At 40.6% G+C, this 16339-nt stretch overlaps 1 protein-coding gene and 2 pseudogenes across 2 annotated transcripts in view; 2 read left to right on the forward strand and 1 right to left on the reverse strand.

Moving 5' to 3' along the window:
- The first annotated feature begins 27 nt into the window (after window positions 1-27).
- The window catches only part of YIPF7 (Yip1 domain family member 7), a 45145-nt gene continuing 28833 nt past the window's right edge, over window positions 28-16339 (forward strand). The window contains exons 1-2 of one of the 2 annotated variants that reach the window (XM_062213224.1): window positions 28-87; window positions 1294-1400. In XM_062213224.1, coding sequence (XP_062069208.1) covers window positions 55-87; window positions 1294-1400 — 140 coding nt within the window. In that variant the 5' untranslated portion in view covers window positions 28-54. Of the gene's footprint in view, window positions 88-1293; window positions 1401-16339 lie in introns of those variants that run through there. The other variant, XM_062213225.1, reaches the window with a different exon arrangement.
- Window positions 3727-4554, forward strand: LOC133775450 (glycosyltransferase 8 domain-containing protein 1-like; annotated as a pseudogene).
- On the reverse strand, window positions 11389-13435 carry LOC133775451 (EF-hand calcium-binding domain-containing protein 14-like; annotated as a pseudogene).

Genomic DNA, 16339 nt, shown 5'->3' on the forward strand with positions numbered 1-16339 from the left:
TGTTACGACACTCCCTATATACGGAGTGTGAGCTTTGCACGGCCTTTGAGGTTGATGTTTATCGTGTGTCGAGTGTTTTTCGCGCTGGTTTGTACTGCTTCCCTTCACACTACTGCCCCTGGTGTGTGTACTGTCAGTTCCTCCGAGCCACCTCAGGAAATCCAGACGGAGCGCCTTGGCGGAGAGCTAGGCAGTGGTGCAGCCCAGTGTGCATCCCAAGGAGACCGATTTCTGTACCTGCAGTGCCCGTCCCTTCCCCACACCCTAAAGGGAGATTTGGAGAGGAGTCCAGGTTTAAGTCCTGGGACGTAAGGATGCCATAATTAGCACAACGTTAGGGTTTAGCCTCCTAATGAATTTCAAAATGACAATGGGACTTTAAATCTGAAAAGCAAAATGTATTCTTCATGTCAGTCATTAACACTAATATTGAAGTGTGTCTGAGAGGAAAGGGCCATAACCTGGATTGCATTAGCGAATCCAGGATAGTTTTGGCAAGAAGTGAAGTTGGAACAAGGTTCCATCCTAAATGCCTAATAACTCCATCACCTTCAAGTTACCGCTTAAGCAGATGTTTCCCTTGCAGAGCACAGAGCTCTGGGAAGTGAGAACTAAGGGTAAGAAAAAGACACTTTAATGGCATCCAGTGCCTGTCTCCTAATTCCGCTTGGGCTTTTATGGAATACCCCGAGTTTGGTGCAATGGAAGGGAGAGGACAGCTGTGTTTAGCTCTGTATCGTAGCTGAAAACAGAATCCTTAGCATTGTTTCCAAAGCCTTTGAAAAGTTTCTTCATTTTGGAAATTTTTAATATAAAAAGTTGTCACAAAATCAGTTCTTGTAACTAAAAATTATGAATTAAAAACAATACTCGATACAACAGTAAGTCACATTTGTTAGAGAATGGACTAGCTTGAAATGCAGTGAATAGAATAGTTTTTATGTCAGTGTTGCCTGATTTGCATATTTTTGGAGTTTCTCTCCATATCCTACCAAAGATAAAGCCAGACACCAAAGTGGTAAGGAAAGATGTTAAATATTGATACATCATTGTAATGAGGAACAACATGAATTAAACTAGACTCTGATGTGTGTTGAGGTAACTGTTTTTTTAAGAGAGTGAAGGAGTAGGCAGGGAGAACAACTTGGGGCAGGGAGTAGATTTATACAAAGGGTGGGAGGTTGGTCTTTGGGAAACCCAGCTGAGTTTTTTAATGGGTCCTTATAAAAGTTAGGCCACTACTTTCCCACCAATGCTGAGAAAAGGTTTATTTTATTCTTCTTTGAAAGACAGAGTGACAGAGAGACTTTCCATCAACTAGTTCACTTCCCAAATGGCACCAACTACCAGGACTGGACCAAGCCTAAGCCAGGAGCCTGGAACTCCATCAGGTCACCCAGGTGAGTGGCAGGGGCCCAAGTACTTGGGCCGTCTTACACTGCTTCCTCGGGTGCATTAACAGGGAGCTGGATCCCTAGCAGAGCAGAGGGACGCTGGCACTGGGCACAGAAACAGTAAATTCTTCCGGCAGCCTTGAATATCCTCAAACAGCAACTTATGGCCAATGGACTCATGACCTCAGAGATTCTGCCTTTTAGCTGTTAAAAGCCATCTCCATATTGTTAACAACGTATGTTGTGGGAAAGAAGAGAAACTTGTGTTGAATGTCTGTGTAGTTTTGTATTTTTATGATTTGCATCCAAAAAAGTATTTGAAAGGCAGAGATCTCCCACCTGATGGTTCTCTCTGCAAATGCCCACAACAGCTGGGATTGGGCCAGGCTGAAGCTAGAAGCCAGGAATTCAATTCAAGTCTCTCAGATGCTCACAAGGACCCAAGTACTTGAGCCAAAAGTTTAAGTTAATTATCTTTTTAAAGACTTTGTGTCCAAATACAGTCACATTCTGAGAAACTGAGGGTTTCAATTTATGAGTGAGGTGTGTGTTGGTGGGGGGGGGGTGGCTTATAGACACAACTCAGCCATGATAAATAAAGGAAATAATAAATGACAACATGCCTGGGTTTGATTGCCCACTCTGGCTCCTGACTCCAGCTTCCTAGTAATCTAGACCCTGGGAGGCAACAGTGGTGGCTCAGCTAATTAGGTTCTTGTCACCCATGTGGAATAACATGATTGAGCCCAGCTCCAGGCGTCACCCTGTCGAGTTCCAGATGTTTAGGGCATTTGGGGAGTGATCTAGCAGATGGCAGTGTGCCCTTGGACACCCACTCTTTATATTGTAGATATGTATCTCTCAAGTAAATAAATTAAATATTTCAAAAAAATAGCATCGCAATATTCATTAAAAGTATATGCAAAATTTTATAATATATTCTTGCTATGTTACCCAAAAAATCTCTAGCATTGCTCTTAGGCAGCTAAAATGATGCCACCAGGTGACTACAGTGTGAACTACAACTTAAGATTCATTTTCTAAACTAGTTTTTTAAGTTCTATTATGATTTTTTTAGATTTTTATATTTTTCAAGTTTTGAACATACATTGGAGCTTTATAAATATTTTAATATCACAAAGTAGAAAGTACCTCAGTGACAGGAGGAGAAAATTTGCACAAGTTATATATGGAAAGAATAGTCTGAGTTGCTTGAGGATGCCTTCAAAAGAGTTTTTCTAGTAGGTATTTCACCCATTGTCCTGTGCAAAACGACATTGTGTGGAGTGAAAATAACCCAATAGGCTTTTTGCTTTCAGAAACTTACTCTGATAATGATGTGTAAAATGTATTAGAAAATAAAATGAATGAGATGAGAGAAAGAAAGAAGCAATTATTTTAATTATCTGGGGACACACAGTAGATTCCAGAATAAATCAGTGGCAGAGAATAGAAGTGAAAGAGTGATATGGGAAATAGAATTAGGGTTATTTTAATGCACAGCAAAAGGGAGGAGTATGGAACTCCAAAATTTCTACCTTTGGGAGAATGGAAAAATAGTACTGCTGATTAACACAGTGGGGAACTTAGATATTCAGTATCCAATAAGGCAGTTATGAATGAAGCTTGGCAGGGGATAGTTCAGGAGTCTAGTTTTGGAGATTATCTATTAAAAGATAATAATGGGAGCCAGCAATAGTTCTTGTCTAACATGCTCTTTCCAGAACCTGAGCACCAGGTTCTGTAGCCTCTAAAAAAACCCACACATTTATTAGTTCACGGTTAATGTAGAGCAAAATTCTATCATGAATTAGTTGTCTTCTCTGCTTAGTATTTTATAAGACTGAAATCCATGATCCTATGGAACAGAGATTTTACCTGGAGCCTCTAGAGTAATATCTACTTCCAAGTTCATTCAACTTGCTAGCAGAGTTCCACTCTCTGTGGGGCTGAGATTCCTATCTCTTGCTGTCAGCTGGGGGTCACTCTCATTTCCTAATGGCTACTTACATTTCTTGGCACATGGTCTTCCATCTTCAAAGAAGCCACAGTAAATCAAGTCCCCTTTGTGCTTCAAACCTTTGATTTCCTCTGCCAACCATCAAAGAAAAATCTTCTTTTAAAAGGCTCTTGTGATTAGACTGTGATCAGATTAGGCCACTCAGATCATCTCCCTATCTTAGTCAACAGACTAGTGGCTTTAATTACATCCCCACCATCAGACATCAGACACCAGACATATGGAGTGATCAGGTCTTGAGATGATTCCAGTCCTCAGCTTTGATGCTACTGCAGACTTTCATCAGAGTAGGGAAGAGCTCTCCCCATCAGCATGGCTCAAATTGCAGATTTGTGGGGAGAAAATCTTATTAAAATTCAGTACATTCAGTACAGCAATGGGTATCTGCAACAACTTAGATACAAATATTTATTTTAGTATGACAGAATTCCATTCATTATTAATCAGCAAATATTTGATGAATGTTTACTGTGTGTCAGACACTGTATTAAGCTATGCAGATGCAAAACTGAAGTAGACCAGGTTGTACTGCAAGAATTCACAAGCAAGTCAAGAAATACATTGCACTCCTCCACCCGCTGCAGGGTTAATAATTAATATTTATGTAACACAGAGGAAAAAGATGTCAATCCATAAACAGCATCATCTTGGTCATGGCTATTGTCTTCGTCTTACTGGTATTGCACTATAACTTCTCAGCCTGAACAGTTTGCTAAGGATTGAGGTTTCAGATTAAGGAATTCTGGGACTTCAACCCATAGACTTTGTTTCAAATGCTGCCCAGAGTGATGGAGATGAGAGACAAGAGGAGATTCCTGTGGTCATTGCTGCATCTGAAGACAGGCTTGGAGGGGTCATCGCAGCCATAACCAGCATTCAGCAGAATACTCACTCCAATGTGATTTTCAACACTGCTATGCTCAGTCACATTCCTGACCATCTTTGGTCCTGGCTCAACAGTGGGTCCTTGCAAACAAGGTACAAAATTGTGAATTTTGACACTGCACTCTTGGAAGGGAAAGTAAAGGAGGATCATGACCAGGGGCAATCCATAAAACCCTTAACCTTTGCAAGTTCTATTTGCCAATTCTGGTTCCCAGTGCAAAGAAGGCCATTTATACAAAATATATAACTAGCTAGCTGGAAAAATGGGTGAGGCTCAATGCAGAATAGGGATTGTACAGCAGAACACTGGCTGGCAGCATCACAACACCTCCTCTGCTCATCATGTTTTATCAACCGCACCCCACCATTGACTCTATGTGGAATGTCCACGACCTCAGTTCCAGTGCTGGGAAATTATATTCACCACAGTTTATAAAGGCTGCCAAATTACTCCACTGGAATGGACATATTAAGCCATGGGGAAGAACTGCTCTATACATCGATTTTTAAGAAAAATGGTATGTTCCAGATCCAACAGGCATATTCAGCCTAATCTGAAGACATACTGAGATCTAAAACACAAAGTAAAAAGAATGGAAACTAGAAGCATCTCTCAGGTAATCCTAGAAGACTATATGTATATGTGGAAAGTTATCAGTCGCTAGGCTTCAATGCTATATTTTGCTATAGGAATACAAATAATTGAATATGAATGCAAATGTATTCTGCCCCAGATCAATCCACAGCTGGAGCTGACTCCAAAGTATAGGCAATGAAGTTTGCATAGTGGAGTACTCCAAACCACAAACTATCCTGAGATGGGAGTGGGCTGGGATACCAGAGAAAGGATCGCTAAGGATCAGGATGACTTGCACAGTGCTGCAGCTTTCCCTTGGGTAGCCAGCAAGAGAAAGGTGCTCTATCTGGGTATGTTTGCATCCATTTTTGTGGAGCTTTAAGGAATTTTACTCAGCATCAGAGGTGGTTTCTCTTTTTTTTTTTTGGGGGGGGGGTGTGCAACATTTTAAACGCCTTTACCACTGCCTGGTAATGTTAAAGCCTCTAGTTGAAGTCTGTAGGGTGAAATGTAGCTGGCCAGGTCACAGCGTGGTCAAAGCACTCTGTGTTTCTCAGTCAAGAAAAGAGAAAGAGCTGGATACCTGGAGGACCATGTGATATTTGTTCTGGTAATCTCTTGGCTCTGCCTTCTTCCATATCTCGAGTTAAACCCATATTGATGTCCTTAAAAATGAATGTCAGGGCAAGCATTTGGCATATTGGTTAAGACACCCTTGGGACACCCACATCCCACAACAGGTCCACTCCAGCTTCCTGCTAATGTGCACCTTGTGAGGCAGCAGGTAATGTCTCAAGTCCTTGGGTTCCTGCCACTCAAGACCTGGATTGAGTTCTGGGCTCCTGATTTTGGGTTGGCCCAGCCTCTGCTGTTGTGGGGATTTAAAGAGTGAAGCAGAAGATGGCAGATCTGCCTTTCTCTCTATTTTCCTTCTTCCCCTCCTTTCTACCTTTCAAATAATAATAATAATAATAATAAATAATTTTAAATGGTGTCCTGAATAACTGAAATGCTCTGCTTTCATATTCAAATATGAGGAGAAAGCATCCATTCTGTCAGTCAATGGATACAAACCTTGAGATGAGGATTTAGATGGACCTACTACTAGTAGTACTACAGAAGTCATTTCTGATCCGAGCTGCAAGGCTCTCACAATGAAAGCAGGGCATTCTCTGAAAGAAAAACTGGATACCAAAAGGAAATAAGGAGACAGGTTGAACACTGAGTAGCAATAATAGTCATTACAAGGATCCTGTAACTGATTCATAAACAGGAGAGTGCATTTCTAAGTGCACAAATGCCAAGGAAAATAGATATTTGTTTTGCTTTTTATTTTTATTTTAGAAGCAGAGAAATACAGGAAGATATAAAGACAGACAAAAGGAACAAAAGTTCTCACACTCTCATCATTTGCTCCAATCTCTGGGGCTGAGTTGGGGCCAAAGCTAGGGGCCAGGAACACAATATAGATCTCCCTGATTGGTGACAGGAACAAAATTATTTGAATGATCACCAGCTGCCTTCCAGAATCCACATTAACAGAACACTGGAGTCTGGAACCAGAGCTGGCTATTGAACTCAGGCACTCCACAATGGGATGTAGATGTCTTAACCAGTGTCTTTAATGACTAGGCCAAACACCTACCTCATGGCTTCCTTTTAATGTGATATTATTATCTTTATTTCTTTCTCTTATGTTTTGTTCGAGTCAGTTGTCTTTGCATTTACTTTTTCTCTGACTGCAACTTTGATGTCATGTGTGCATTCTGCTAGAGCAAGCTTAAGTTAAAAAATATAACTCATAACCCCCTCTCCTAGACACCCATAAGCCACAATATTCTGTGGTCTTTTAAAAAGGAAAGGAAGAAGCGGCATCACTGTCAATTTCTCCAAGTGGCAGACTTGGACCCTCTTCCTCATAATCCACACTAACCCTGCAGATGAACCAAGACAAGTAGAAAGATTACAGTGCAATCTAGTTTAGATAACAGTAAACCTTGGGGCCAGCGCTGTGGCGCAGCAGGTTAACGCCCTGGCCTGAAGAGCCGGCATCCCATATGGGTGCCAGTTCAAGACCCAGCTGCTCCACTTCCAGTCCAGCTCTCTGTGATGGCCTGGGAAAGCAGTAGAAGATGGCCCAAGTGCTTGGGCCCCTGCACCCGCGTGGGAGATCCGGAGGAAGCTCCTGGCTCCTGGCTTCGGATTGGCGCAGCTCCAGTGGTTGCAGCCAACTGGGCAGTGAACCAGCAGATGGAAGACCTCTCTGCCTCTCCTTCTCTCTGTATAACTCTTTCAAATAAATAAATAAATCTTTCAAAAAAAAAAAAACAGTAAACCTCAAAATCTTTCACATTAAGGTACAGAATAGTAGTCCTATTCTGGATCATTTTGCACAGATTTCACATCAGATGTCCTGTGAAAGTCACATGGTGCATGAGAAGCTGTATTTCCCCAATACACAGTTACTAGGTATCTCTCGTGTCTGACTCTACCAACAATAGGGTAGTAGACAGACTGTTTCTAGGACACTTAGAACCATTATTAGTGTCTTTGTATATTCAAGCTTCTATAACAAAGTATCATAGACTAAATGTCTTATCAACAATGGAAATTTATTTCTCACAGTTGTGCATGTTGGAAGTCCAACATAAGGGTGCCATCATAAGCATGTTCTTGTGAGGGCCTTCTTCCAATTGCAGACTTGGACTCCTCATTGTATCCTCTTGTGGAAGAATACTATTCATGAGTGTTTCACCCTCATTACCTAGTAACATCCCCAAACCTGGTCTCCAAATACAGCTGGATTGGATTTCAATGTGTGGGTTTGAGGAGTACATACACATTTAGTCCATAACAATTAATAAGAACCTCTACTTCAGTCTTAGAAAGCTGTAATCCCCCCCCCCCCCACTGTATTCCCTGAAGCCAGTCTTGCCTTACTCCTAAGAGTGGTTTTCTCTAAATATTTGTCAGAACATCAGCGCATGTGGCAGGATTATTTCTCTGGGACTGGGAAAATCACATCATTACAGTGGAGCGATGGCTTCTCTTCAACTTAGTAGAAAACTGAGTCTCAGAAGATTTCAGGAATCTTCTTCACTTCATATGAGTGGGCTATTTCTGTGCATGAGGGAAAATAATTTTTCTCACATTAACTCATGAACTTTATCATAGATGGCTTTGCCAAGATTCCGGCACTAGGTTGACTCTCAGCATTAGTTTCTTCTTTGCATTGTAGCATATTTTTCTTAACCCTCACAGGCTGTTTTTCTGGAACATGTGAAATGACTGTTTACCTAGTAACATTTTAAAGCACATACCCCAAAATTGTTCCAGGAAGAAAATTAACTGTCCTTAAACTATAATTTTTTTCTATGTAGACTACTTTTCTTATCTCAGGTTTATGAAAGAAAATATAAATACTGCAAGCAGAGAGTTTGCCTTTAAAAAGTTCCTCTAGATCGAAGCAATGGTTTAGTAAATGTCCAAAATTAGGTTAAAGTGCTAAGTGGTAAGCAGTTGCATTTGTAGGACCTAGATGATAGAGATGTTGTTTTATGAAACTGAATTTGCATAATGATAATTACATTTAAATTTGTAAAATATCTAGTCATTTTCCTCAAACCATCATAACTACTTTTACCCACTGATCACAGCAAAATATTCAAATTAAAATTGGGATGCCCTGAAAAAAAAATCTTAATAATGGTGCAGTTCCAGAGACCATGAAACAGTGATACTGTCATAAAAAGACACAATTCTGGAGCCTGGCACTGTGGCACAGTAGGTTAATCGACTGCCTGCAGTGCTGGCATTTGATATGGGCACCAATTTGAGTCCCAGCTGCTCCACTTCCAGTCAAGCTCCCTACTAATGTGCCCGGCAAAGTAGAAGAAGATGGCCCAAGTGCTTGGCCCCTGTACCCATGTGGGAGACCTGGATAAACCACCTGGATCCTGGCTTTGTTCTGGTCCATCCCTGGCCATTGAGGCTATTTGGAGAGTGAACCAGCGGATGGAATATTTCCCTCTCTCTGCCTCTGCCTCTCTCCCTCTCTGTAACTCTGCCTTTCAAACAAAATTAAGAAATCTTCAAAAAAAAAAAGAAAAGGTGCAATTGTGACAGAGCATTGACAAGAACTTTTGCCTTTCATTGCAGAAATTGTGGAAATATAGTCATTCATCTTTACCAAGGGATTTTTAAAATCCCTTTACCTAAGGGATTTTAGTCAAAATAGTGATATCACAATATTGAAGACCATTCTCAACCTTTCTTCTTATTAGAAAACTGATTTTGGCCAATGCTTTGGCTAACTTGGCTAATCCTCCGCCTGCGGCGCCAGCACCCTGGGTTCTAGTCCTGGTTGGGGTGCCGGATTCTGTCCCAGTTGCCCCTCTTCCAGTCCAGCTCTCTGCTGTGGCCCAGGAGTGCAGTGGAGGATGGCCCAGGTGCTTGGGCCCTGCACCCACATGGAGACCAGGGTGGGGGAGGCACCTGGCTCCTGGCTTCGGATCAGTGCAGCGCGCTGGCCGTAATGGCCATTTTGGGGGTGAACCAACGGAAGGAAGACCTTTCTCTTTGTCTCTCTCTCTCTCACTGTCTAACTCTGCCTGTCCAAAAAAAAAAAAAAAAAAAAAGAAAGAAAGAAAGAGAGAAAATTGATTTCTGTACCATAAAATAAGAGATGAGGAAAACTTTGTTGCAGCATTCAATATTCCACTTGGGACACCCATATGCCATTTCAGAGTGCCTAGTTTGAAGTCCTGGCTGTGGCATGGATTCCCAGCTTCCTTCTAATTGACACCCTGAGAGGTGGCTGATGATAGCTCAGATAGCTGGATCCCTGCCACCCACATGGGCACCTGGAATGACTTGCCACTTCTGGCTTTGACTGGACCCAGATCCAGCTGTTATGCATTTGGGTGGGAAGGATGAGCAAGCAGATGAGAGACCTCTCTGTCTTCTTGTTCCCCCTTTCCTCTGCCTTTCAAATTAGTAAACTAAATAAGCTTGCAAAAAGATGAATGCTTAAGAAATACTTAATCTAACTACAACCTGTCTATTACACAGTGCATTTGCAAACGCTATTACCCCCACATACCACCACCACTTTCTTTCAGTGAAATGTATTCTTCATGTTTATTTATTTTATTTCAAAATAGAATTCAGTAAAATAAATTGTTATAGGTGAATAATAATAGATACAAGAGTAAATATAGATAGTAAATACAGATGTTATTGATCCAGCTTAATTTTGTACCTAGATATGTAATCATGACACCTAGAAATATAATCATAGCACTAACTGAGCACTTAACTACTTGCTGACCACTGTAGTAATTGCTGTTTTGCAAAATCATGTCTAGTCTACATTTCATACACAAGTTTATTTATACAGAGATATACACATATAAAAGTAAGGCATACATAATGATTAATGATTTAGATATATTATGAAATATACATAAAATAAAATTAAATAGATGAGGTAAGGATGAACTAAACAGTATAGAAAATATGGGTATAAACTTGAATCGTTTTTACCCACAAAGGAGAAAAGTATCCATGTGGGTATATAACTTAGGAATTTATATAATTTATAGAAAAGACTTCCTATAAAATTAATTATATGTTTGCTAAATGCATGCAAATTTGATTTATTATTGCATTTTTATTTATTTACGTGAGTTACAGAGAGAAAGAGATGCAGAAAGAATGCTCCCATCCACTGGCTCACATCCACAGTGTCCAACAGGGTTAGGTCAGGCTGAAGCCAGGAGCTAGGAAATCAATCCGAGTCTTGCATCTGAGTGTCAGGGTCTAATCACTTGAGCCATAACCTCTGCCTCCAAGCATAAGCATTAGCAAGAACCTAGAATCAGAGCAGGGCCAGGACTCCCAGGATCTCCAAAATGGTATGTAGATATCAAAATTAGTGGTTTTTTTTTTTTCAGCTCCTAACCAGATCAGATAAGCAATTTTTAATAACAAATCACTTGTTCAAAACCACTCTTCCCATTTTCCACAAAATATGTACAATTCTTTCTTTTGTTGTAAATATTTACAAATAGAAAATGCCTATCTTTGAAAGGAAAGACATTTTTCTGAGTCTTTATAAAGTGCAGCTAATTTAAGGCAAATTTATGTGAAATATAAAAGGTGGCTTATTTTCTCTACACATTTCCCAGTTTTAAAAAGTAAAGTTTCTTCCTCTTAAAAAAAGGAAAGAGAAAAAAATGAAGGTTCTATTTCTTTTTTCTTGAAAATTCAAAAATGTAAGACCTGGCTTTAGGAAATCATAGATTTCTGAACATCTTTGTGTAAGTAAAATGATCCTTTTTTTTTTTTTTAAATAACTTTGATATAGCTTCTTCAAACAAGTTACAAGGAGGCAATGTGTCTGCTACAGTAGTCTGTAGGACTGATGGGTAAGTAAAAGGGTTATTTTGTGAGGTGAGTAGACTTTAGGAAGTCGGGGGTGTATCTCCATTTCTGAAACATGCCTGATGAAGCTAGACATCTATAGCGACTCTCAGCTCCAGAAGCAAGTATCTCCCATCTCCATCAGAATCAAATGTTCTCAAGCACTCTGGTTCTGGCATGGCAGAACCTAGGGCCTGTGGGATTTCCTGGAAGGTCACCTTCCCATCCATGTCCTGGCCAATCTTGTGGAATAAATCCTGAAAATCTTCAATGTTAGAAATTCCTGGCAGGGAGATAGGTCTTGGTTGGGTAGCTTTCTTAAATTGGTCACCAAAAGACTGTGAAAATTTTGGCAATGCTATTGGCTTTGATGTAGAACTCTGAACTTGCTCTTTATCACTGTTCTCTGGAGGCCTGTTGCTCTCAGGTTTGTTTGTGAGGGCACTGATCAGCTGCAGTTTCTCTTAGCTTGGATACCTGAGAATTTGAGCTATCTGCTTTCTTTACACTCTGAGTTTTTAATGGTTCTGTTCTGTTGGTCACTTGATTCAAAGATTCTCTTTTCAGAGTGGCAGCTCTATCATCCATCGTGGTGAAGGACAGGTTTGCTCTCTTTTTCTACCTTGCTCATGGCCACATTGCTTTCTATCAGGTTGACTCTCTGGGTGAGATTACTGACTGTCTCTTTCATCCGCTCGAGTTTAAGATCATTCTGTCATTCTGTCTTTGGTATCCCACCAGGGCACTGTTTACCTCCTCTAAAGAATTGTGAAGGTACAGGATATCCTGTTTCAGATTCTCACTGTGGATTTTTTTTTTTTTTTTTGACAGGCAGTGTTAGACAGTGAGAGAGAGAGAGAGAGAGAAAGGTCTTCCTTTTCCATTGGCTCACCCCCCAAATGGTCACTATGGCCGTCGTGCTGCGCTGATCCAAAGCCAGGAGCCAGGTGCCTCCCCCACCCTGGCCTCCCACGCGGGTGCAGGGCCCAAGCACTTGGGCCATCCTCCACTGCACTCTCGGGCCACAGCAGAGAGCTGGACTGGAAGAGGAGCAACCGGGACAGAATCTGGAGCCCCAACCGTGACTAGAACCTGGGGTGCTGGTGCCACAGGCAGAGGATTAGCATAGTGAGCTGCGGCGCCAGCCATCACTGTGGATCTTATTGTCCAGTAGTGATGTAACTGAAGGTGATGGAATGATCTGGTTGCTTCCACTGGTCTCCGCTGAGAAGTGTTGGTTCATATCATTCTGCAGTAGCTCCCTGGTTTTCTTATGCTCATTCACAGCAAGATGGACACTGTTTAAACTATTGCCAATGGAAGCTACACTCTTCTGAAGTCCCTCCACAGTGGCAGGCAGGCTAATCAGGAATGCAGCTGACTTAACATTGGCTTTGAGGTGGTTTACTGCAGAGGTCAACAGAGAAATCTGTTTATTCATTTCTGTGATGTTCCTCACAACCAGTGTTTTAACCACTAGGTTAAATGTCCACCCGTTACTACATTTTTAATGCCCACTTTAATAATATGCTCACTAAGAATATACAACTGTATTTGTGCATATCAATTTTCATAATTTCAGGTGAAAGTTTTGTTTTTGCTAAAAATTATGTATTACCAAACTAAAAATTTAAGAGTTCAGTAATATCTACTACATTCCAAATTTTTTCTAGGAAGACAAAAGTGGAATCTAACAACAAGTAGCCAAATTAAAAGTCAAAGATAGTCATGGGCCGGCGCCACAGCTCACTAGGCTAATCCTCTGCCTATGGTGCCGGCACCCCAGGTTCTAGTCCCAGTCTGGGTGCCGGATTCTGTCCCAGTTGCTCCTCTTCCAGTCCAGCTCTCTGCTGTGGGGCGGGAAGGCAGTGGAGGATGGCCCAAGTGCTTGGGCTCTGCACCTGCTTGGGAGACCAGGACAAAGCACCTGGCTCCTGGCTTCGGATTGGCGTGTTGCACCGGCTGCAGTGGCCATTTTGGGGGTGAACCAACAGAAGGAAGACTTTTCTCTCTGTCTGTCTCTCTCTCTTTCACTGTCTAACTCTGCCTGTCAAAAAAAAAAAAAAAAAGATAGTCATGATAGTGTTAGTGATGCAAAACCCTCTAGTTTACTTTTTTTTCCTTGCCATAGAGCATATCGGGCTCCTTAAAATTAATGCATCAGAACAGGACTTTATGCCCATTTTTATGAGACTATATATTACATATATACATATATACACAAACATATAGTATAATATTCAGCACTGCACTTTCTGTCTTATAAAAAGAAGCATTATGATCTTTAAAGGACAGATGATCAGAAACAAATCTTATGTGGTACTAACAAGAAGAACATGTTCAGAATGCTGATCAAAATACATTAAATATAATGGAAAACAGAAGCCATTGTATTTTTCTCTGCATTAGTATGAATACTAATTTTTAGATAAAATGGAATCATTGTGCATTAAATTGCAGTAATTTTCCAAAATAATTACTTGATAAATCCCGGTAGATAATAACAGCATATGTTTCTCTAGGTTCGTTGGCAACTCTATTCAGCTGAAAAATATTTTGGGAGGTTGCAAATAAATATCAGTTAGTGTTTTCAAACAAGTACATTGATGATACCAGAGTTGTTTTTAAAAGATTTATTTATTTATTTTAAAGTCAGAGAGGAAGAGAGAGAGAGAGAGAGAGAGAGAGAGATCCTCCACCTACTGGTTCATTCCCCATACAGCTGCAATGGTCTGCAATAGGCCAGGCTGAAGCCAGGAGCTTCATCTGGGTCTCCCACATGAGTGCAGGGTCCTTACAGACTTGAGTCATCTTCTGCTCCTTTCCAGGTGCTTGAGCAGGAAACTGGCTCAGAAGTGCAACAGCCAGGACATGAACCAGCATGCATGTGGGATGCCAGAGTGTAAGGCTTTACCTGCTTCACCACAATGCTGGCCACTACTAGAATTCTGACAGCTACAGATATTCTTCAGGAAAAAATAAATAAAACAGTAATGGAAGGAAACTGGTTTCAGTGAGAGAGCTGATGTTCCAGACTAGGTCCTATCACAGGCTAGGTGCTTGGCTTTGCACAGTCACTTAGCCTTTTTATATAAGCAGATTGCAGTGATGAATGCCATTTTTATTTCAATTAAGTTGATAGACTTCAATTGAAATATTGGATTGCGAGTATGCAGAATTTACCAAAATGAAATAAAATCAGCATATGAAAGAGTTATCTGTACCCCCATGTTTATTGCAGCTCAATTCATAATAGCTAAGCTATGGAATCAACCCAAATGTCCATCAACCAATGACTGAATAACTAAAATGTGCTATATATACACTCAGCTGTAAAAAAGAATGAAATCCTATCTTTTGCAACAAAATGGATGCAAGTGGAAACCATAATACTTAGTGAAGTAAGCCAGTCCCAAAAAGATAAATATGTTTTCTCTGATATGTGATAACTGAGTACAAAAAAGATGTAATATATATGAAAGAAATTGACATTTTGAGATTTGATCATTACAGCTCTTGTCTCTACTGTTGAGGAACAGTGTTTTTTGATTTTTTTCCCCCTCTTACTATTTGTTGAATTTTTTACTGAGTGGAGTGCTAGGTTTATGATTATACAGTAAACCGAACAGATGGCATTGTAAAAATTAAAAGAAAGAATAAAAAAGGAAGGAGGAGGGAGGGTTAGAGCATGGTCTCCTAGATCTGTCTGTCTATCTATCTATCTATCTATCTATATGAAATACATGAAATTTGTTTATCTTATATAAATAAGAATTATTTTTTAAAATAATCAAAAACAAGTAGTGACCATTCATCCACCCATCTAACCAGTCATCCTTTATTTAACACAGGACAGTTTGTGTAGGTGCAGATGTTGAGCAGCTCACAGTCTCTTCAACACTTGATAGATCACCCAAGAGATATTAAGAAATTGTGGATGGAAATGGTTCTCCTTGATTCCCACCGCTAATTGCAGCTAGCTAATGCAGAGAAATATTTCCTGATTTTGACAAGTCACTGTACCATTAAAAGTACAATTTCTGCAGTCTTTTTTATAAGCTTCATTACTTCCTACCAATCTGTTACTTTACAAGTGGTATTTTACTTTGTTGAATAATTTCAAATAGATATGTAAGTGGGTGAACATGGTGGCTTCAATGAGGCTGATAGCAGTGGAGATGGAGGGACTTGGTTGCAGATATACTAAGAATTCTGTTCTTATATATATAATTGATTGAATCATTAAAAGATTAGATTATTTTTGATTTTTATGAGTGGTTTTTTTAAAATATTTATTTATTTTCATCTTATTTGAAAAGGAAAAAGAGAAATCTCCAAACCACTGGTTCATTGCCTAAATGTCCTCAACATTAGCAGGAAGCCAGAATTAGAAGCAGAGCCAGGATTAAATCCCTAGCACCCAGTATAGGACATGAGTGTCCCATGCTGCACTTTTTTTTTTTTTTTTGACAGGCAGAGTGGACAGAGAGAGAGACAGAAAGAAAGGTCTTCCTTTTGCCGTTGGTTCACCCTCCAATGGCCGCTGCGGCTGGCGTGCTGCGGCTGGCCCACCATGCTGATCCAAAGGCAGGAGCCAGGTGCTTCTCCTGGTCTCCCATGGGGTGCAGGGCCCAAGCACTTGGGCCATCCTCCACTGCACTCCCAGGCCTTAGCAGAGAGCTGGACTGGAAGAGGAGCAACCGGGACAGAATCCAGCACCCCGACAGGGACTAGAACCCTGTGTGCTGATGCCGCAGGCAGAAAATTAGCCTATTGAGCCGTAGTGGCGGTCCCATGCTACATCTTAACCACTACACCAACACCTGCCACAAATGGATGCCATTCCTTGAAATCAAGAAGAGAATGTTGGGATGGAGAAATTAGAAGTAAATATTCCTCCATTTGCTTTATGACAAGCTTGAGGTGTTAACCAAATAGGCAGTCTAGAGCTGAGAAGTAAGGTCAGGACTACATATATATACTTTGGGATTGTCTATATATTGATGTTATATAAAGCCTGGGAAATAGGAAAGATCACCT

The sequence above is a fragment of the Lepus europaeus genome, chromosome 16 (genome assembly GCF_033115175.1).
Source record: "Lepus europaeus isolate LE1 chromosome 16, mLepTim1.pri, whole genome shotgun sequence".
NCBI classification, from domain to species: domain Eukaryota; kingdom Metazoa; phylum Chordata; class Mammalia; order Lagomorpha; family Leporidae; genus Lepus; species Lepus europaeus.